At 42.6% G+C, this 23,382-nt stretch overlaps 1 protein-coding gene across 1 annotated transcript; it reads left to right on the plus strand.

Annotated features, from left to right (window-relative positions):
* The first annotated feature begins 1,441 nt into the window (after nt 1-1,441).
* Nucleotides 1,442-23,382, plus strand: LOC122919486 (class I histocompatibility antigen, F10 alpha chain-like). Its single transcript, XM_044268545.1, has 7 exons — nt 1,442-1,561; nt 4,352-4,612; nt 5,360-5,638; nt 15,394-15,666; nt 15,967-16,056; nt 16,362-16,391; nt 21,497-23,382. Exons 1-7 carry the CDS (start codon nt 1,507-1,509, stop codon nt 21,544-21,546), a joined length of 1,038 nt encoding a protein of 345 aa, XP_044124480.1. The 5' UTR covers nt 1,442-1,506; the 3' UTR covers nt 21,547-23,382.

Raw genomic sequence — 23,382 nt, forward strand, 5'->3', positions numbered from 1 at the left:
GAAAGAAAATACGTTTGTGTGCATGAGCCCTTACTGTGTGGCGCTATGTGATACTTATTGGCAACTCTAATTGGAGTCCAGTTATTTTTAATACAGTGGTTTTTATTACACAGTTTTTTTTTTATTACATTACTGATTATAATGACCTGATATTTAGCGCCCTCTAATGTCCTCTTTAGGTATCTCACTGCTGCCAACCCATGAATTTTTTATTACTATATTTTTTTTTACTCTGATTTATTGATAAAGTTTATAGGGATATTAATTATCTTGGAGGTGTTGTTTCTTTTGATGTAAATAGTTTCTGTTAGGCCTCATTCACATTTCTGTGTCTTTTTGACACCTGTGGAAACTCCTTCCGTGTTTCATCCATGAAGATGTCCGTGAAGAATCCGCTCTTGGTCCATATGTCCATTTTATTATCTCCCTGTGTGTCATCGCTATTCCATGGACACTTCTCAGCTGAAAGTTCATTTCTAGAACATCTCCTACCAATGAGCCACGAAACACTGACAGAACACAGATGCCATCCATGTTGTGTCAGTGATTTTTCACAAACCCATAGACATTGGGTGTGCTTGGTTCACAGACCAAAGTAGTGCATGTCTCTGTGATTTTTCCACGGACACTGATGTGTGAAAAAACACATTAAAGGCGTCTTTAATACTGATGACCTATCATCATGATAGGTCATCAGTATCTGATCGGTGGGGTCTGACACCTGGGACCCCCTCTGATCAGCTGTTTGAGAAGGCAGCGGCGCTTGCAGAAGTGCAGTGGCCTTCTCCCAGCTTTTCTTAGGCCAAGTGACGACACGTTCATCAGTCTTGTGGTCTAGGCACAGCTCAGCCCCATTCAAGAGAACCAGGCGCAGCAGCGCTCACAGGAGCCCTCTCAAACAGCTGATCGGCGGGGGTCCCGGGTGTCAGCCCCCACCAATCAGATACTGATGACCTATCCTGAGGATAGGTCATTAGCACAGAAATCTCGGAAAACCCCTTTAACATCAGTGGGTATGTGTGGAACATACAGATGGCACAGAAATGTGAATAAGGGCTGACATTTTGTAAACATTTTCAGGATCCCTGCTTGCTGTCAGTAGATGAGAACATTCCTGTTTCCCTCCAGAGGCTCATACCTCTGACCCAGTTCTGCTTACACAGGAAAACATTTTTTATCCTGAGGACATAATATAATTTACCAACATCTGGTCAGGCCTGAAACACATAAGCAAAAGTGTCAGGATTTTAGCCCATGAAGGTGCTGATATCTTCTAAAAACTCTGTGTGAACGGGTCCTCATTTGTGAATCATCACAGGTTTTCACTCTCGTTTTTTAACCTTTTCATCTTCACTCTGCCTGGTAACTGCTGATCATCTGCAGATTCATTTTCCTATTGGAGAAAATTTTAACAACTGTCCAATCAGCAGACGGTCTCTTTAGTTGTGTTTCCTTTCACTTTTCTTCCTGGTGTATTTATGTTATTTGTGTTATATCACACACAGGATGGAGGAGATTTATCTCACCCTGATATTTCATGCCATATCCTGGGTGCACGCTGGTAAGTGTATCATTATTATACATTATATCACAGTATTATTTTATGTTACACTATTACCTTAAAAACTTACATTTTATTGATTTCCTAGTAAAATTATGCAATAATGAAAAAATTCAAAGAAAGACCCCCCTCCCCCAGTTTTGTATTAAAACCGCGGATTCTTGAGTGTTGGATTGTACTATACTATGTTTATAGGAATTATTAGGTGAATATTGCTATAGGGAAATGGCTATGCTAGTCTCTGTCTGTAGAGGATTATTGTGTCATACTTCTGGGAAACTCCTCTCTTTGGGCCATTTGTGTTGCATAGTACAATACATTCGCTACACACTATATGGTCTAATTTTTTGCCTTTGTGTTCTGTCTATAACACTGGTGACTTCTATTCCATGGTCTTTAGGCTAAATATAAAGATACATTCAGGAGCGGTCGGGCACTTCGGACGTGGTCCGAGGGCCCGGCCGAGATGGGGGCCCGCCGCAGCAGTGCACATAACGTCAGTCGTCACTGTGTTCCTTCCACACCGCACTGACATCACACACACCGCGGCGCTGTTCGCGCACTCATTGGCGCTGCTGGATTTGCGGGAGAAGGAAGGGAACTCTGAGGAGCGTGAGCACAGCTGCTCTGAGGTAGTGGTTTTGGGTTAAGTGGTAGCCTAGGCAGCTTTACGTCTCAGCCGTGTCTGGTCTGAAAGAAATTGAAAGACTGTGCTGGGCTGGCGGCGCTGCTGTTGCTGTGGGCTGTGGTAGGGCCGGGGGTGAAAATGGGAGAAAAATAAGTTATAAAAAAGTCTGATAAATACCAGTGTGAATGAAGGACTGTTGAAAGGGGTTAATAACTACTGAAGGCCCTTCACAGTAGTTATTAACCCGTTTCAGCAGTCCCCCATTCATAGTATTTATTAACCCTTTTCACTAGTCCCCTCTTCAGTGAAGAGGGACTGCTGAAGGGGTTAATAAATACTGTGAATGGGGGACTGCTGAAGTGGTTAATAAATACTGTGAATGGGGGACTGCTGAAAGGGGTTAATAACTATTGAAGGCCCTTCACAGTAATTATTAACCCCTTTCAAATGTCCCCTGTTCACAGTATTTATTAGCCCCTTCAGCAGTCCCCTCTTCACTGAAGAGGGGACTAGTGAAAGGGGTTAATAACTACTGTGAATGGGGGACTCAGGACTGCTGAACTGGGTTAATAATACAGCGCTTTTCCATCCCGCAGAGCCCAGTAAAGCACTATAAAGCGCTATAGTGACGTATTTTTTTTCTTTTGCCGAGCACTTACTGGGAGAGGGGTGTGGTTTATCAGGTTGAGGGTGTGGCCTAGAATGTCCTCCTTTTTGGGGTGAAGCAAGTGGCCACCCTAGTCGCGAATCGTAATACTTACCTGTATAGGATAGGACTCAGGAGGGGCCTGGTCCTGTACACGTGGGTTGGGCTTGCGGCAGAACATGGGTGGGGCCTGTAAGGGGGCCCTTGATTTATTTTGCCCGGGGACCCTGAGGCTTCTCAGTCCGCCCCTGGATACATTTTTCCATGTAAAAGACAAGCTGATTGTTCCATAACAAAAGCAAAAACATTGTAACACCATGTGCCTCACTGCGTATACCTCAAGAGCATAATTATAGGAGGTGCAGAGGGGGCAAAAGACGGCCTAAAGGTTGCCTCTACAGCCCATACATAGTAATTGCGAGGCTGTGAACAGATTCTTCACAAGATTGAAATGTCTGATCACTGGAGGTCCAGCCACTGGGAGCCCCCCTGATCGGAACAATTGGGGTCTTCTGTCCAAATACTAATGGAGCATATGCACTAAATTCAGAGTCTGTGGAGTTGCCAAAAAAGCCTCTGGCTGTACCATTAGGCTTGGGTGGATTGGCAATGCACATGATCAGCTGCCACTGTCAACGGGGGGGGACTCCCTTTCTCATAATCCATGGGGGTCTCAGTGGTCAGACCCTTACCGATTAGACATAACACTTATTCTGGTAGATAGGTGGACCAACTCTTCTAAAGTTACATGACTGTGATAAGCAAGTTCAGCTTCCTGCCTTAAGGACTCACTGGAGCCTAACAGTTGCCCAAACTCTCAAATATGCAGGGACTTCCTAATTTTCAGCAGCAGTCTCAACAAAATTGGGCCGTCCTGGGTATAAAATGTTGAGCTATTTAGAAAATGAGACAGAACATAACATCAAGTAATACCATTTAAATAGAGTGTATAGTAGATTTGGGCAAACCCGAACTGCAACTTTGCATGTTCGGGTACCCGGACCCGAATCGGGACTTTTTCACTGAAGTTCGGGTTCGGGTCATTTTATTATTTTCCGTTATAACATGGTTATAATGGAAAATAATAGAATTCTTAAAACAGAATGCTAAATAAAATGTCTACTGAGGGGTTAAAAAATTAAATAAAACTCACCTCATCCACTTGATCTCGCATCTTCTTTTCTTCACGAGCTGCAAAAGGACCTGCTGTGATGTCACCGCGCTCACCACATGGTCCTTTTGCAGGTCCTGAAGAAAAGAAGATACCGGCTGCGCGATCAAGCGGATGAGGTGAGTTTTTTTTATTAGTGACAATCATTCAGTGTAATTTTTTATTAGCCGGTGGTGACAGCGACATTACTTGCGCTATACCTCCAAAATGCACTGTGTGAGCTATCTCTTTAGTATCAAAATTTTAATACCATGGAAATTTTTATATCAAAATGTTGAATCTAACTAACAAGTTGACTAACCAACCGTAGATGAGGCTGTATCATAGTCTATATGTCTCTTTCAGTGAGTCACTCCCTGCGCTATTATTACACGGGAGTCTCAGGCCCAGGATCCGGGCTGCCTGAATTCTCCATAGTTGGTTACATGGATGATCAGCAAACTGAGTTATACAATAGTGATATCGGCAAATGTGTTCCTGTGGCTACGTGGGTGAGGAAGGAGAGACCTGAGCAATGGTTGAAAAAGACACTGATTAGTAAAGCAAACGAAGCTTTATTCAAACATGAAGTGAAGATAGTGATGAAGCGGTTCAACCATACTGAAGGTGAGATGCACAATATCCTATGTGGTATGAGGGGATCCAGTAGCTCATTACTATGTAAGGGGTATATTCATAGAAAGTAGACAAATCTTAGGTAGAATTTTCCACTTTATTGGAATCGGTGCACAAAATATTTTTTTTTACATTTATTTATTTATATTTTTTACCCAAGAACCATTAGTCAGATGTCAATAAGATTTTGAGATTGTTCATCCAGAGAGAAGGAACTGCACCACAGTGCTTCTTGCATCCTTCTTCAGGCGTTCAGCAGCCAGTCTAGCACATGATCAATGGCCAGCATTCAAGACATCACTACTTTATCATGTGAAACCCAAGACAACTGCCCCAACAAATGGCCCCATGAACGATGCTTCACTACTTATAATTGTTTGTAGCAATTTATTTCCATTATGCTACACATCCCATGTTTACTTCTTTGTTGACTGGTCACCGAGCTTTACACAGGGCATTGATCGGTAACAAGCGTTCGCACTTGTGATCATTCACCTGATCATCTGACTGTGTAAAAATCCTTTACTGCGGGTGCGTCCATTAGCTGCCTCAATAAAATTTGGACAATTTTTAGAAACCTGTAGATTGCAATTTGCCTGTATTCCACTTGTACGCACCTATTTATGAACGACATGCAACACGTATAACAGATGTGACAAGTGATACACATACCCTTATGAAACATGCACATACATCTATACACGCGATCTGTATAACATGTTCCTGTTTTGTGTGCAGGCTTCCATTTTGCTCAGGTGATGCACAGCTGTGAGCTGAAAGATGACGGCAGCATTGTAAGTTATGAGGAGTTCCGATATGACGGAAGAGAATACATGTACCTGGATATAGAGACGGGATTATTCATCTCTACCATGGCCGAGGCTCAGATCACCACGCAGAGATGGAACAGCCCGGATGTGAGAGCCGGGGAGAGAATCAGGAATTACCTAGCGAATGAATGCATTGACCGGCTGAGGAGATACGTTGTATATGGGAGAGAAGATCTGGAGCGGAGAGGTGATACTGTCATGTCTGCATCTATTTCTATACCTAATCTCTCCCCATCAGTCCATTGAGATGGGGCCCCATTTCAGGTTCAAGCTTTCCATTCCCATAATTGAGATCCTCAGACTTAGGGTGGCAGCGCCAGAAGAGACGCACTTCTGAGCCATGCCCCTTGGCGATGCGACCGTATCCTTAATAACAGGATGCAATGCTCTGTTTCTCCCCACAGCGGGTGTGTGCTGGGAGAGATTAGCAGTGGGATGATTAGCTCAGCTGCTCTATTACTGTGTGCTAGTGTTTCTGACTCTTGGAGCGCCAAGTCAATGGACCTGTCAGGCAAGGGTGGAGTGGGAACTTAAAGGGAACCTGTCACCTGGATTTTGTGTATAGAGCTGAGGACATGGGTTGCTAGATCGCCGCTAGCACATCCACAATATCCAGTCCCCATAGCTCTGTGTGCTTTTATTGTGGGAAAAAAAACGATTTGATAGATATGCAAATTACCTGAGATGAGTCCGGTCCCTGAGATGAGCCCAGCACCACCCCGCATCCTCCGAATCTCCTCCTTGCTCCCCGACGTCACAAAGCTAGAGCACTGCAATCTCGCAATGCGCAAGCTAGCGCATGCGCAGTGTCAGCATAGCGTTCCTTCCCTGTGCTGGCATCAGCCTCAGGGAACGAACTGCGCATGCGCACGCTCGCGCATCGCGAGATTACGGCGCTCTAGCTTTGTGTCAAACAATTCAGACAGCACTCCAATTTTTTATGGTGCTTAATTGGTTTTTATTGGCCGGACATGGTGGTACACAAAGCAACGTTTCGGGCACATAGGATGCCCTTCGCCAGGCAGAAAAGTGTCCACTGGACCGAGGGAAAGACCTGGCGCTTCGCTTCGCGAGATTACGGCGCTCTAGCTTTGTGACGTCGGGGAGAAAGGAGGAGATTCGGAGGATGCGGGGCGGTGCTGGGCTCCTTCACGCTGGACTCAACTCAGGGACAGGACTCATCTCAGGTTTATTTGCATATCTATCAAATCATTTTTTTGACACAATAAAGGCACACAGAGCTATGGGGACTGGATATTGCGGATGTGCTCAGCTCTATACACACAATTCAGGTGACAGGTTCCCTTTAAAATGGCCCTGGAAAAAAACCCTAAGAGATGCCCCATGTTGTAGGCCGCAACACAAGCAGGCAAAGTCAGCAATACCATAGCGCAAAAAAACATTCCTTCAGAACCAGATACCACAGTGCAGCACAATTTATTGTCTAAAAATCAGAAACTCTGAGATGACCATCAGTAGATGCCATTTTCTGTCCTACTCCTCCTCCAGATTAAGATCCAGATCCTGATTAAGATATTGAGCAGGGGTGAGGTGCGGGCCACAGCAGTTGAATTCTGCAGGGCATATGCAGTCGCTGGCTGGGTACATGAGTACCTGATTCTCACAGCATTAATTAATGCTCATTATCTTTCTGGTCAGCGGCAGAGGAGGGCTTGGGAAGCCTCCTAGGAGATTTCCCTGTAATGTCTATGGCCAATGTGCCCATGCTATCAGGTTCTGATCCAGGGGCTCGGCGGTCTATTTAAATCCCTTCCTGACCAAACACCATTGCCAGTGATAGTCTGCAACTCTCACATGTAACAGGACCCAGCATTGTCACTATACTTTATGCCGGGCCCCCGTCAGAGCACGCATCACTACTAGTAGGGCCAGTCTGGGGCCTGATAGATGCCGGACCGAGTGGATGTGATGCTGCTGTTATGAGCATTCTGACGGGGACCTGGCATAAAGTACAGTGACAGTGCTAAGCCCGTTACCAGTGAGTAAAGACTGGGGAACATTACTGTGGTCACTATAGGGATATTACTGGAGGCAGTGGGGGATGAACTTTACTGGGGGCACTATAGGGATATTACTGGGGGCAGTGGGGGATGAACTTTACTGGGGGCACTATAGGGATATTACTGGGGGCAGTGGAAGGACACACACTTAGATTGTGACCCCAATTGGGGACAGCTTGATGCTAATGTCTGTAAAGCGCTGCGGAATACAGCAGTGCTATATAAGTGTGTAAAATAAAGTAAATTACTGGGGCAGTATAGGGACATTACAAGGGGGTGTGGGGGGATATTACTCGGGGCACTGTGGGGACATTATTACCAAAGACACAATAGGGGGCATTAATAATACTGCAGACACAATAGTAGATATGATTATTGGGTTCACTGTCAGAGCATTATTATTACTGGGGCACCACAGGGATTATATTTATTACCGGAGTCACCAAGGGTGCATTTTTAATACTGAGTCACTATTGGGTCATTATTTTTATCAGGGGCATTATGTGGGCATTATTATCATTGGGGAATATAGACGGCAATATAGGGGCCTTTTTACTGGGGGAATTATGGGGGGCATTACTATTACTGATGGCACTGTCAGGAGCATGGGGGCTTTGGTAGCTGGTGTATGTGCTGGGGGGTCAGATAATGCTGGACACAGAGGGTGATGTTTGGGAGTGAGTTATATGGCATGTCCAGGTTAATTTCCCATCCTGCATAGGCTACAGCTGACATGAGCAGCCAATGGGTGTTGGGGGTTTGGAAGCGCAGGGGAGGAGCACTGCAGAGAGGGAGGAGATCCACCATTATTGTGCCATGCTTGTTATATCAGCACAGTCAGAAGCACAGCCAGCAGGTAATTAATTTTAACTTAATCAATTTTATCACATGGATTTCATAGAGTAAGGGACATAGGTTATTTAAATTTTATAAATTGGGGGCATAATTTAATTTTTAGGGGTTGGGGAGTCCACACATGGTGTAGATGCTGTAGGTTTATGTAGTGATCAGCGGCAGCAACCTACAACACATTCAACCATATCATGCGGAGGGGGCCCCCCGATCCAAAATTGCCCTGGGGCCCTTAGAACTCTGGTTTCGCTACTGATAGTCTTGTCTGGCTTATTACCTAGGTTCCTTGTTCCTTATTCCTGCATTAGTGTACTGATTCCTCTGTGCTTCTGACTTTGGTTCTTCTGACCACCCTCTGTCTCTCTTTTGGGACTGCGTAGCCTGTTTAGCCCTGACCCATTCCCATATGACTCTGCTTTGGTGTTTGTCTGTTGGTGTTTGTCCATCTCTGCACTTAGAGTAGGGACCGTCGCCCAGTTATAGTTCTGCCAAGTAGGGCTTGTACTGCAAGTATCTAGGGAAAGCGGACTGGGCTCTAGGTTAGGGCTCAATGTTCTTGTCTGTCCCTACCTACAGGTGTTACAGAAAGTGGCGTCACTTTGCAATAAACCTCCCTTCATCATGCAGTGATTGGCTGCTGTGGTCACAATGCTCACAATTTCTCTATCCCTTGAATTTTTGGGAATGTTTGCAGGGATGCACATCAGGGATGTGGCTTCTCCTGTAGTATATCTGAATTCAGAATTAATGCACACAGAAAGGGAAACACATGTCGATGGCTGCCTCTTTTTTTCTCATTGCAAATTTTTTAATTTAGAGCCAAACAATTATTTACCATACAAATTAAAATCCACAATATCATTTATTTTATTACTTTAAACCCAAGCCAATACTACCCTCCTTCTTCCCTCCCCTTGCGATGCCTCTCCAGTCCCCACCATAACTGGGGTAAAGAGGGGGATTAAGGCAGGGAAGATTAAAAATTCCAAACACCCCATATCCTCATTTTTCCTCAAGATTCCTTTGTTTATATAAGACCCTCTCATATATTTTAATCCTGTTAACCAAGTTTAACCACATAGTCACACTTGGAATATTCCATGAGAACCAGACCCGTGTAATCAAGAGTCTTGCCAGAAACATTTTTATCAAAAGATTATTTTCATACTTTTATAAGGAATCACTACTTTCAGTTTTTGGGAAATAAAATTATCAATTGCTTCCCAATATTCTTTTAGTTTTGAACAACGCCAGAACATATGCAAAAAATCAGCCCCAGGTAAACCACACCGTGGACAGTTAGAAGTATTTCTTAGTCCACATTTATTCAACCATAGTGGCGTAACATAAATTCTATGTAGAATATTAAATTGAACCAAAACTTGATTAAAATTGTGAAACACTAATTTTAAATTAGGCAATATAATTCCCCCATCAACTAATTGTATCCCTGGACAATCAGTTCCCCAAGCCCTTTGTCTGGGGGAACATATATTATTAAATAGTGCTTTAAGTAACAATTTATAAAGTTGAGCAATCTTATCCTCGTAAACTAAATTCCCATTAATTCATTTAAAGGTCTATTAGTATCTATGTCAAGCACAGATTTTTTCTTAACACTAGAAAGTGCCGAACATAACTGAAAATACCTAAACCAAGATATGTTAGTTATATTCTCTCTTTGTGATAGCTCAAAAAATGAAAATATACGGTATCTCCATTCCTCACCACCTGTGTAACATACAAAATAAAAAAATTTCGCCAATACTGGTCTCCAGCCAATTCATCTAAGGCATGTAAATAGTAATTCTGCCAGAGGGGAGTACAGCATAAAGATCCCTTTATTCCCAACCATTCTCCCAACCAGGACTTATTGACAGTTTCCTAGCCTCTTTATAGCCCTGTTCAGCATTCGATATTCGCTCAGATTCCAATAAGGTAAACATATGATCATATATAGATTTACTCACCAAGGTTCTACATAGTGGGCTTTTCTCCCAATGACAATATAGCCATAACTGTGCAGATATAAAATAGCCCTTAAAGTATGGAAGGTTCAACCCTCCCTGCTCCATCGGCCTGTAAAGATATTGCAATTTAAGCCTTACTCTCTTTCTTCCCCAGAGTAAATCATTTATAATTGTCTTAATTAGCTTAAAAAACTTGTCCTCAATCCATATTGGGCAATTCCTAAGAATGTAATGGAATTGGGGTAGAATCACCAACTTAACTAGGGATACTCTATCAGCTCTAGATAAAGGAAGTCTGAGCCATATCGTAATTTTGGACCTAAGTTTACTTATCAATGGAATCAGATTGAGGTACACATAGTCTTCAATCTTCGAAGATGTCCTCATACCCAAGTATTCAAATGAGTCAGAAATCTTCAACATACTCAAAACCCCCTCACTGGGAAGTTCAAGTCTATCTACCGGCATAAGAGTGTTTTTTGACCAATTAATATCTTAATTAAGACCTGAAACTTCACCAAAGGAGGTAACTATTCAAATAATTCTTGGGAGTGTAGTATTAGTATGATGTATATAAAATAGCACATCATCTGCATATAAAGAAATGCAGTCCTCTACTCCTAATGTCCCAAAGACTTAAATTATAGAATCTTGCCTTAGCCTAGCAGCAAGAGGCTAAACAAAGATGTCAAATAATAATGGCGAAAGTGGACACCCTTGACGGGTACCTCTTTTCAATAAAATACTCTTTGTCAAGCTCCCATTAATATTTAAACACGCCTTAGGGAACTATTTATGAAGACTTTCCAGAGGAATCTCCACTCCACCCTGTCAAAAGCCTTAGAGGCATCAAGAAACAGGATGGAACGAGACCACCCCCTCCCCCCAGGAGATTGTAGATTCAGAAACAAGGGATGCAAATTATAGTGGGTACCTTTATTGGGAATAAAACCATTCTGATCAGGAAGTATAATTGATGTAATAACCTTAGCAAGCCTTGTAGCCAGAACCCTTGAGAGAAGCTTCACATCCGTATTTAAGAGAGAAATCTGCCTATATGACCCCATATCAAGGGGATCCTTGTCTTTTGTTAGTATTAATGTTATTACAGCCTATGTCATTGATTCCAGAAGGCTACCATCCTCCAATGATTCAGTGACTACTCTCAGCAGATAAAGGAGAATAAACTCCCTATATTTACGATAGAATTCATATGGGAATCCATCTAGGCCAGGGGAGGAATTTCCCCGAACAGGCCTTTATTGCGGCCTGTAACTCCTGCAGGGAGAAATCAGCATCAAGAAATTCTCTTTGGGCGTCTGTAAGGACAGAAAGAAAGATGGAATCCTGATATGAATCCATCACTTCATCTGAAGTATTATTGTCTGACTTGTATAAATCTGAGAAATACTTCAAAAAAATTTCCTTTATACCATCTTGATCTTCAACAATTATACCTTCAGAAGAGCGAATACTTACTATATCTTTTTTTTGGTCCTGATTCGAAATCATCCTGACCAACAGTTTCCCTGGACGGCCCGACTCAGCATGATATTATTGTCCCTTAAAGAAGAGCCTCTGCTGGGCCTTATCCAGGAGAAAATTAGAATACTCCTGGCTTGCGTTTTGCATAATTTTCTATTTTTTCTGTTTTATTCCTAGAAAATTCCTGCATAGTACTAACGCCGCTTCTTTTAAATCCCTCTCCTTCCTACTATATCCCTTTCTTAAATTGAAGATATTGCTAACAAATAGCCCCGTCATAAAGGCCTTAAATGCATCCCATACCAATTGTGTTTTCACTGTGTTATAATTTCTATCCCAGAAACACACAATCTCTTGTTCGATCATTTCGTGATTATCCATTATGGAAATCCAGTGTGGGTTCAATCTAAATGGAGGCCTCACACTACACTCATTATCCACCATGGATAGCTCAAGGGGAAAAGGTACATGATCCGATGAAGACCTGGCTTCATATTTCATCCGCTTTATATATCTGAGATCATTTATATTTATCAGGGTCAGATCTATCCTAGACATGGAATTTCCGGATTTACTTACACACGAAAAGGCTCTTTTCCTTTTCCCTAGACATCCCCATATATCAATAATCCTCGATTCTTGACAGAATTGTGCCAAGGGGGACCCTTGAATTGGAATGTAAGTATCCCCCCCCATAGAAATCCTATCCATCCCTGGATTCATAACACAGTTAAAATCCCCATTCACTATCGTGGGATATTCCGGCCATTGATCCATAAAAATTTGCAGGCAATTGAGTACGTAAAGGGAAAAAAGGAGGAGGAACATAAATAAAGGCCAAAATACATAGTTTTCCAACAAGCTTCCCATAAAGAAAAATAAATCTCCCCTGCTTGTCAATAGAGGATGCCTCGCAGATAAAATCAATCGCCCTATGTGTTAAGACTGTCACTCTTCTGGAATAGCTAGTAAAAGTGGAATGATAAGTCTGTGGGGCCCATCCCTTACCAAACCGCGAGACCGTCTCCTCAGTGAAATGAGTCTCCACTAGGCAAACAATCGCTGGTAGATGTCTCCTCACCAAATCAAAAACCTCCTGTCTTTTTAACTTATCACCCAGGCCTCTAACATTCCAAGTTAGAATTCTGATCGACATAAAATCAGCCAACAGATCTACATACTACAGAACTAATCAACATCCCACCCCCTCCTCCTAGGAGACGCATCACAACCCATCCCATACTTCACCCCCCCCAAACCTGATCCGTCACATTACTGCAACAGATCTCTCCACTAAGACCATCCCTCCCCCTCTCCTCCAATCCCAACACCGCACAGAGAATTATACAAAACAACTGCTTAAATATTATTCCGATCCAGCCAATCAGTCACGAGATCAGGAGTATCAAAAAAATTTGTTACACCATCCAAAATTTGGCGGAATTTAGCTGGATAGACAAGTTAGTACTTAATGTCTCTTTCCTGGAGCCGTTTTTCAACCGCAGTAAAACTGCGTCTCTTTAGGCGGACACTCTCTAGCTCTTCTCAAAATCATGTCTCTGTCCCGTGAAACAAGTATCTTCCCCCAAAATACCCCTGGCTGCCTTCTGGGAATTGGTTTGCCCCCTGGGACCCGATGTTTTTACCAAAAACAATGAAGAGAAGTGTTCTTTTCCAAATCTCTCTAATATTAGAGACTGTATCATTTCAGCAGGATTTTTTCCTTCTGTGCCTTCGGGTAAACCCAGAATTCTCACATTACACCACCTCGACCCATCCTCCAAATCCACTGCTTTTTTCTTTAAGATATTAACATCCATCCTCAAAATAGCGTTTTCAGATTTAAATATTTTAGCTTCATTCTCTAAAATCCCCACAGCTTTTTCTATAGTTATAACTCTGTCCCATAGCTTTGAACCATCATCCCTTATCAGAATCACATCAGCTTGAATTACCCCAAGCTGCGTTGAGATATCTTGTATTAGTTCTCCATTTTTTTAAATAGCAGCCAGGATTTCTTTTAGTGTGGAAGGTTGAACAATAGACAAATCTGCGTGCTCTCTCTCCAACCCCTCATTTTGAGAAAGGTCGTCGACCACATCTTCCATTCTAGATCCAACATTTTTTTAACACTAGGATCAGGCATTCCTTTTCGTCCTGCTCTTGTGATTGCATTAACAGATTTCACTGATACATTTTTACCAATTCCATAGGCTTCTGTCCCATTATAGAATAGTCCGCTGATCACTTGTTTTGCTTAGGCCACATCTTTTTTTTCTTTTTTTTCTTTCCTTCCCTTAATCCCTTTCTTTTCCCCTTTTTTCCTCTCCTTTTCCTCTTTTTTTCCTTTCCCCTTTTCTTCCTTTTCTTCTTCTTCCCCCCTTTTTTTTCTTTCCCTTCCTTCCCATTCCTTTTTTTTTCTTCTTTTCCCTCTTTTCTTTTTCACCACTTTAACAAGTCCACAGGACCAATTTTTCGTGCTAATCAGGAGAGTTTCTCATTCAACTTCATCATATTTCTCCATAGGCAAAACAACATGGAAAAAAGGAAAAACAAAAACACAAAAAACATAAACAAAAAAAACCAGGGCCACTATGGGCAGACCCCACCACTCTCCTTATGTTGAGCAGAAGTACAGCGGCAGTTCATCTAGGGCAGCAGCAACGGTGTTCCGGTAGCTGAATGAAAAACATCGCTGCAGGGAAAACTATAGCGTCAGATAAGTAACCGGAGGATAATTATCAACAGGCAAGCGGAGGAGGAGGCAGATACACCACACAGAGGAAGAGTAGATTTAACCTGGAGACAGGGAGAAGCCCGAGTCAAGGGCATTTCAAACCTCCTTCTTCAGAAGCCAGCACGGACAGACAGCAAGAAAAGGCAGGGAGAGCCAAAGGGAACCGGAGCACCGACCAGGGATCTGAAGTTCAGGGCACTTCACCCCCGTAGGCACCCATCAAATCGGGCCAGCATGCAGCACTTCCAGCGCTTAGGAGCCGCTCCAGCCGGCAAGCAGGACCGAGCACGGCGTGGTGATGTGAAAGGAGAGGGGGGGCGACACAGCCAGACCTACATCATCACATCATCCCGAAACCTTGTCTTTTGGTGTCTGCCTCTTAAGTTACTGCATAAAGGAGTTGCTTCACCGAAACAACTCATTACCTATCTATAGAATAGGCGATGAGTATCTGAACGGTGGGGGATCCAAACACTGACTTCCCCACCGATAACAAGATCAGGTGTCCTTGAGTCAACCAAGTGAATGAAGTAACAGTCACACATGTGCACCACTGCTCCATTCAATTCTCTGTGGCTCACAAAGAGAGACCAAGTACCGTGCACAGAAATCTCCGGCAGTCCCATAGAGCTCAATCGAGTTGAGTGGGAAAGCCCCTGTAAAATATCCTGGAATAATAAGAGATGTGAGAATTAGTGTGGTGGTGTCCTCCGAGATGTCATCTGTAGTAGATTTCTGTTACCCAATCCAATATCATATACAAAAACATTTGAAGGACCAAAAGGGAAACATCCCAAAACATTGTGTTAAATCAGTGAAAAGTACCATAAGTATCCATGACGTAACACTTAATATATTTGTCCATTTTCCCTCTTAGTTCGGCCAGGGGTGAAGGTCACAGGTCGGAAATCAGATAAGGTCACAAAGCTTCACTGTCTTGTGTACGGATTTCACCCCAGAGCTGTGGACGTGAAGTGGATGAAGAATGGTATAGATGAGGTTCCCTCCTATGAGACCACACATGTCCTCCCCAATCCTGACGGCACCTATCAGATCAGGGTCAGTGTGGAAGTGATCCCCAAAGAGGGCGAGAGATACTCCTGTTATGTGGATCACAGCAGCCTGGAGGAGCCACTCCTTGTAAAACTAGGTAAGCGCGATCTACACCGTGAGCATGGCAAAAAGAATTGGGTGTTCCTTATAGAAGATGCAGAAATGTATAAACTTTCATTGCACTTGGCTCTGGATTGTAACTTATGCTTTTTAATATGCATTGATTGGATCTACTTTATGCTATGTGCTGGACAAGTTCCATATAGTACAAACGTTGTTAGCCCAGGGTGACCAAAATAAGATGGAAAACCAACTGAGAAACATATCCACAGAGATAGATAGATAATAGATAAAATATATGAATCCGTTTATTTATCCCATAATTTCTCCCTTTTAGAGCCAGAGCAGGACTCCCCCCTGATGATAATCATCATCGTGGTCGTGGTTGTTCTTATATGTGTCATTGCCGTGGTAGTTCTATTCAAAAGTAAGTTTTTACAATGAAGGGCTTCGCTCAGCCAAGCTACTAGAGTTTGGGGTAATCTTTTAAAAAATATATTTTCTCCTTCCATGCTGGTAGACAGTGTGGGATCTTTACTAGTAAAATCTGTCAAAGTTACATATTCCACAAAAGTGGTGTATATAAGTTATTAAGTGCATGTGGGATATCAATCAAGCCAGGAGGGGGACCCACCAGGGTGAATACATAGTAGAGTGATTGCACCCAAATGACTCATATCGTTATAAAGGTTTATAGTGAATTATTCCTCAGTTTTCCTCTGCTTTTTCCAGAAATAAGGAACAGTTACACAGCGGCCAACAGTGAGTATTCTGCTATATGCTCTGCAGCTCTGCTTATACCCTCTATATAGCAGATGATTACTATATAGAGGTAGGGGTGTCAGGGGAACCATTGCATTACCATAGATCCCTGGTGGTCTAGGGTGTCTAAGATGTTGAAAGACATCTGCCAGCAGATTTGTACAGATGCCGTCAGCTGCAATGCGCACATACAACAGGTCAGCCAGTTTCATAGGTACAAATCTCTTGACAGGTGCCTGTAATTTTTTTTTACTTACCCAGACACCCACCAGGGTATCTAAACGTGTGAACAAATATCCTACTACATAGACCAGAACCTTGACTTCAACAAAAAAAAAGAGAGGCAGCATTAGTAAGTGCCTTGTATTAACTTTCTCTACATGATAAATGCCATTTGCTGAAGTGAGACGACCCCTTTAATGTGGATTAAAGACGACACTTGTTTTGCATTATTTCAGAGTGCTGCTTTTTTGTTAGACTTCATACTGAGGGGATAAGTTGGATAAAAACCCCAAGAGGCGCTCACCCACCCACACTGCACCCTTGGGAGTGCTGCCCACATATATGTTTTGTTTTGTGCAGAACCTTGACTTCAATGAAAGTACAGCACTCCCTCATTTTTTTTAAAATGATTTGAGAGTATTATAACTTGGGACAATACCTTATCTTATAGAAAAATAGTGCATTATGATAATAAACAAACAGGTAACTAATGCAGATGAAGCACAGCAACGCACAAAATAATAGTAGAGGACAGTATAGTATGCATAATACAGAAAGAGAGCAGTACAGTACATGTAGTACAGATAGAGAGCAGTACAGTACATGTAGTACAGGTAGAGAGCAGTATAGTACATGTAGTACAGGTAGAGGGCAGTACAGTACAGGTAGAGAGCAGTACAGTACATGTAGTACAGGTAGAGGGCAGTACAGTACATGTAGTACAGGTAGAGAGCAGTGCAGTACATGTAGTACAGGCAGAGAGCAGTACAGTACATGTAGTACAGGTAGAGGGCAGTACAGTACAGGTAGAGAGCAGTACAGTACATGTAGTACAGGTAGAGAGCATTGCAGTACATGTAGTACAGGTAGAGGGCAGTACAGTACATGTAGTACAGGCAGAGAGCAGTACAGTACATGTAGTACAGGTAGAGAGCAGTGCAGTACATGTAGTACAGGCAGAGAGCAGTACAGTACATGTAGTACAGGTAGAGGGCAGTACAGTACAGGTAGAGAGCAGTACAGTACATGTAGTACAGGTAGAGAGCATTGCAGTACATGTAGTACAGGTAGAGGGCAGTACAGTACATGTAGTACAGGTAGAGAGCAGTACAGTGCAAGTAGTACAGGTAGAGAGCAGTACAGCACATGTAGTACAGGTAGAGGGTAGTACAGTACATGTAGTACAGGTAGAGAGCAGTGCAGTACATGCAGTACAGGTAGAGAGTAGTACAGTACATGTAGTAAAGGTATAGAGCAGTACAGTGCAAGTAGCACAGGTAGAGAGCAGTACAGTGCAAGTAGTACAGGTAGAGAGCAGTACAGTACAAGACATAAGGTAGAGAGCAGTAGAGCACATGTAGTACAGGTAGAGAGTAGTACAGTACATGTAGTACAGGTAGAGAGCAGTACAGTACATGTAGTACAGGTAGAGAGCAGTGAAGTACATGTAGTACAGGTAGAGAGTAGTACAGTACATGTAGTAAAGGTATAGAGCAGTACAGTGCAAGTAGTACAGGTAGAGAGCAGTACAGTGCAAGTAGTACAGGTAGAGAGCAGTACAGTACAAGTAGTACAGGTAGAGAGTAGTTCAAAACATGTAGTACAGGTAGCGAGCAGTATAATACATGTAGTACAGGTAGAGAGCAGTATAATACATGTAATACAGGTAGAGAGCAGTATAATACATGTAGTACAGGTAGAGAGCAGTGCAGTACATATAGAATAGGGAGAGAGCAGGACAGTGCATGTACTACAGGTAGAGAGACATGAAGTACATGTAGTACAGGTAGAGAGCAGCACAGTACATGTAGTTCAGGTAGAGAGCAGCACAGTACATGTAGTTCAGGTACAAAGCAGTACAGTACATGTAGTACAGGTAGAGAGCAGTACAGTACATGTAGTACAGGTAGAGAGCAGTACAGTACATGTAGTACAGGTAGAGAGCAGTACAGTACATGTAGTACAGGCAGAGAGCAGTACAGTACATGTAGTACAGGTAAAGGGCAGTACAGTACAGGTAGAGAGCAGTACAGTACATGTAGTACAGGTAGAGAGCAGTACAGTACATGTAGTACAGGTAGAGGGCAGTACAGTACAGGTAGAGAGCAGTACAGTACATGTAGTACAGGTAGAGAGCATTGCAGTACATGTAGTACAGGTAGAGGGCAGTACATGTAGTACAGGTAGAGAGCAGTGCAGTACATGTAGTACAGGCAGAGAGCAGTACAGTACATGTAGTACAGGTAGAGAGCAGTGCAGTACATGTAGTACAGGCAGAGAGCAGTACAGTACATGTAGTACAGGTAGAGGGCAGTACAGTACAGGTAGAGAGCAGTACGGTACATGTAGTACAGGTAGAGAGCATTGCAGTACATGTAGTACAGGTAGAGGGCAGTACAGTACATGTAGTACAGGTAGAGAGCAGTACAGTGCAAGTAGTACAGGTAGAGAGCAGTACAGCACATGTAGTACAGGTAGAGGGTAGTACAGTACATGTAGTACAGGTAGAGAGCAGTGCAGTACATGCAGTACAGGTAGAGAATAGTACAGTACATGTAGTAAAGGTATAGAGCAGGACAGTGCAAGTAGCACAGGTAGAGAGCAGTACAGTGCAAGTAGTACAGGTAGAGAGCAGTACAGTACAAGACATACAGGTAGAGAGCAGTAGAGCACATGTAGTACAGGTAGAGAGTAGTACAGTACATGTAGTACAGGTAGAGAGCAGTACAGTACATGTAGTACAGGTAGAGAGCAGTGCAGTACATGTAGTACAGGTAGAGAGTAGTACAGTACATGTAGTAAAGGTATAGAGCAGTACAGTGCAAGTAGTACAGGTAGAGAGCAGTACAGTGCAAGTAGTACAGGTAGAGAGCAGTACAGTACAAGTAGTACAGGTAGAGAGTAGTTCAAAACATATAGTACAGGTAGCGAGCAGTATAATACATGTAGTACAGGTAGAGAGCAGTATAATACATGTAATACAGGTAGAGAGCAGTATAATACATGTAGTACAGGTAGAGAGCAGTGCAGTACATATAGAATAGGGAGAGAGCAGGACAGTGCATGTACTACAGGTAGAGAGACATGAAGTACATGTAGTACAGGTAGAGAGCAGCACAGTACATGTAGTTCAGGTAGAGAGCAGCACAGAACATGTAGTTCAGGTACAAAGCAGTACAGTACATGTAGTACAGGTAGAGAGCAGTACAGTACATGTAGTACAGGTAGAGAGCAGTACAGTACATGTAGTACAGGTAGAGAGCAGTGCAGTACATGTAGTACAGGTAGAGAGCAGTATAATACATGTAGGAAAGGTATAGAGCAGTGCAGTACATGTAGTACAGGTAGAGAGCAGTGCAGTACATGTAGTACAGGTAGAGAGCAGTATAATACATGTAGTACAGGTAGAGAGCAGTACAGTACACGTAGTACAGGTAGAGAGCAGTATAATACATGTAGTACAGGTAGAGAGCAGTGCAGTACATATAGAATAGGGAGAGAGCAGGACAGTGCATGTACTACAGGTAGAGAGACATGCAGTACAGGTAGAGAGCAGTACAGTACATGTAGTACAGGTAGAGAGCAGTACAGTACATGTAGTTCAGGTACAAAGCAGTACAGTACATGTAGTACAGGTAGAGAGCAGTACAGTACATGTAGTACAGGTAGAGAGCAGTACAGTACAAGTAGTTCAGGTACAAAGCAGTACAGTACATGTAGTACAGGTAGAGAGCAGTACAGTACATGTAGTACAGGTAGAGAGCAGTACAGTACATGTAGTTCAGGTACAAAGCAGTACAGTACATGTAGTACAGGTAGAGAGCAGTACAGTACATGTAGTACAGGTAGAGAGCAGTACAGTACTTATAATACAGGGAGAAAGCAGTGCAGTACATGTCGTACAGGTAGAGAGCAGTACAGTACATTTAGTGCAGGTAGAGAGCAGTACAACAAATGTAGTACAGGTAAAGAGCAGCACAGTACATGTAGTACAGGTAGAGAGCAGTGCAGTGCATGTAGTACAGGTAGAAGCAGTACAGTGCATGTAGTACAGGTAGAGAGCAGTGCAGTGCATGTAGTACAGGTAGAGAGCAGTACAGTGCATGTAGTACAGGTAGAGAGCAGTGCAGTACATGTAGTACAGATAGAGAGGACAGTACATGTAGTACAGGTAGAGAGCAGTGCAGTGCATGTAATACAGGTAGAGAACATAATCAAGGGAGTAGGACCGGTGTGATGTTCCCCTGTGAAATCCTCTACACAACTTTGTCTATGTGGTCACCATGCCGATCTCCAAGCATCATTGAGTCCAAGACAAAAACGTTTCACATCCCCGAAGAGAATAGTTGCTGGATGTCTGTCCTTAGCCAAGTGTCCTGCAAATGCCTTCTAATGGATCACTACGTGCTTCTAATCAGATGATCCATCCATGCATAAGTTCTCCTTTGTCTACCTCTTTTTGTCATTTCACTTCATCGTTCTTCTCACAACCCCTGAACGTTGAACAGTGCTGTCATCTTAGCCTAGCAGCGTAGGAATTTGCTGGATTAATAAACCAAGGTCTCTCTATTCAAGGTTCCTGTCCCTCTCAGTCTGTGAGAAGTGGTGATAATTGGCACATCAACAAATAGGAGGCATCACACAATCATTCCATACAACTTGATAAATTTTTGAGGTTTTATGTGGCTTAAAAACTTTGCTTTCAATATGGCTTTTATGCCCCTCCCACGTGCCACAGATTGGAGCTAATTGCAGATCTTAGCAGCACCTGCTTCTTCCTCAATTTGCATAACTTTCATTGCTTGTCCTTCTTGGTGTTCCAATTTTAATATTGAGAAGTGTGCATACTCGATATACTCATTTTTTGTACATATTTTTTATAGCATCTGATACGCCAGCTGACACCAGTAATGAAGTTGATGAGGAATTATGAAGAAAATGAAGTTGCCTGGCCTGAAGGATGTAGGATATCACTAGGGCACAAGGATAGCTGGACTTGTCCTTTCCCACACCGACTATGACCATTATACCAACTTTACAGAATTTGCTCTAGCGCTTTTCTAACAAAAAAACACAAAGGTAGTCAACAATCAGGCCTATGGATCAGGAATATGGATTATTATTTACTGTCAGCCATGTTCCCACACCAGCCATCTGCTGTCAGATAGCAGAGGTAGTGAACTCCACAGGGGGGGGCCTGCTTCAAAGCCCGGCACTGCCTGTCGCCAAGGTCTATTTGGACTGTGGCGCTAGTCGAGGAGTAAGGGAGGTGGGGGTATCCTCAAATATCCGTGCCAGTGTTTTGCTGGGGACGGACCTGGGGCGCCTTGTGTCTAAGTACGTGGCCGCTGACACCCCGAGGTCCGATCCCCCAGAATGTGATGCCATGTCCACCCCTGTTGATACTGTTAATGTTCATAATATGCCTGTTGATGGGGATGTGGGGGTGGGGGATGTAATGTGTGCCTCTCCCTTCAGTGGGGAAGGGGTCATTTACATTAAGCTATTTTTCCATTAAGCTATTTTTAACCCCTAAAGACCAACTTTAGAACTTCAGGCTGCTAATTTATTCGATTATTTAATTACTATAATATATTATACCTTTCAATGTATCTGGTTACATCAGGCATATAGCCATGGCTGGCCCAGATTAGTTCTCAAACTGCCATAGCAACCCATCAGTAACTCACAACGGAGTCAAGATGGGCACTGATTGGGTGATAGAGGGGTAATATGTCAAACCACCTGGATGCAGTGTCTCATTATTGACTGTAACATCTCGAATCAGAGTTCTCTTCAGTCCTGGACAATGCAGTGGGATGTGACTTGCTGATGGTGCAGACACAGGTTCTTCCTAAGTGTCATGTATGGTAAAATAACCACTAAATTGCTAAACTGCATAAGATGCCCATAATCATCAGGCTGGTCATCATACGACACAGAGAAAGAGTCCATTACTGAACTCTAAATACCATATATGCAAATAATTAAACACTACTAGAAAAGGACAGTTTTGTCTTAAGCAAATCTCGATCTTCTATCATTGTGATGGTCTTAGGTACAACATTTTGCAGTATATCTTTAGATCAGTAGCTGTATTTTTCTATAGCATGCTACCTTTAGCCACCACTAGAAGGAGCATGGGAGCATACCGCAAACTGTCTGCTAATGAGCTTAATGTATACAAAGTACCCTCAGTAATGGTCGCCACAGTTCTACAGCATTTTATATTGTAGGTTCTGCCTCAGAGGAGAGGAGCTCTGGTCACTGTAAAGATATATTAAATTAATCTGCACAAAATGTTGCCTATTCAGATTTAATTTTTAAAAAAAATAATTTTCATGGGTAGATATTTATTTAAAGGACCAAATAACAATATATATATATTTATTTAATTATTTTTTTGTCTGTTGGCATTCTGGTGGTCAAAAGATTTCTATTTCTATTATGATATACCTGTATGATGCTTTATTTATGATTTTGTAGGACTAGTTGCACTTTTTTGGTACTATTTCTAGGTACATATACTTTAGGTTTGTGGTTCATTTATGTTAATTTTTAGTTTGTAGAAAATACTGAAAAAAGTGTCATTCACCAGTCACTTTAAATAATAATATGAGTGTATTATTTGGTTATTATTTGGTTATTACTGTACAAATAATTTGTGTGATTTCTTTATTGTAGCATTCAAGGGGTTAAAATGACTTGTAAGGTTTCTCTGCTCTCAATCATTTTTTTGGGGGCCTTTTTAATAAAAACAAAAACATGG

The sequence above is a fragment of the Bufo gargarizans genome, chromosome 9 (genome assembly GCF_014858855.1).
Source record: "Bufo gargarizans isolate SCDJY-AF-19 chromosome 9, ASM1485885v1, whole genome shotgun sequence".
NCBI classification, from domain to species: domain Eukaryota; kingdom Metazoa; phylum Chordata; class Amphibia; order Anura; family Bufonidae; genus Bufo; species Bufo gargarizans.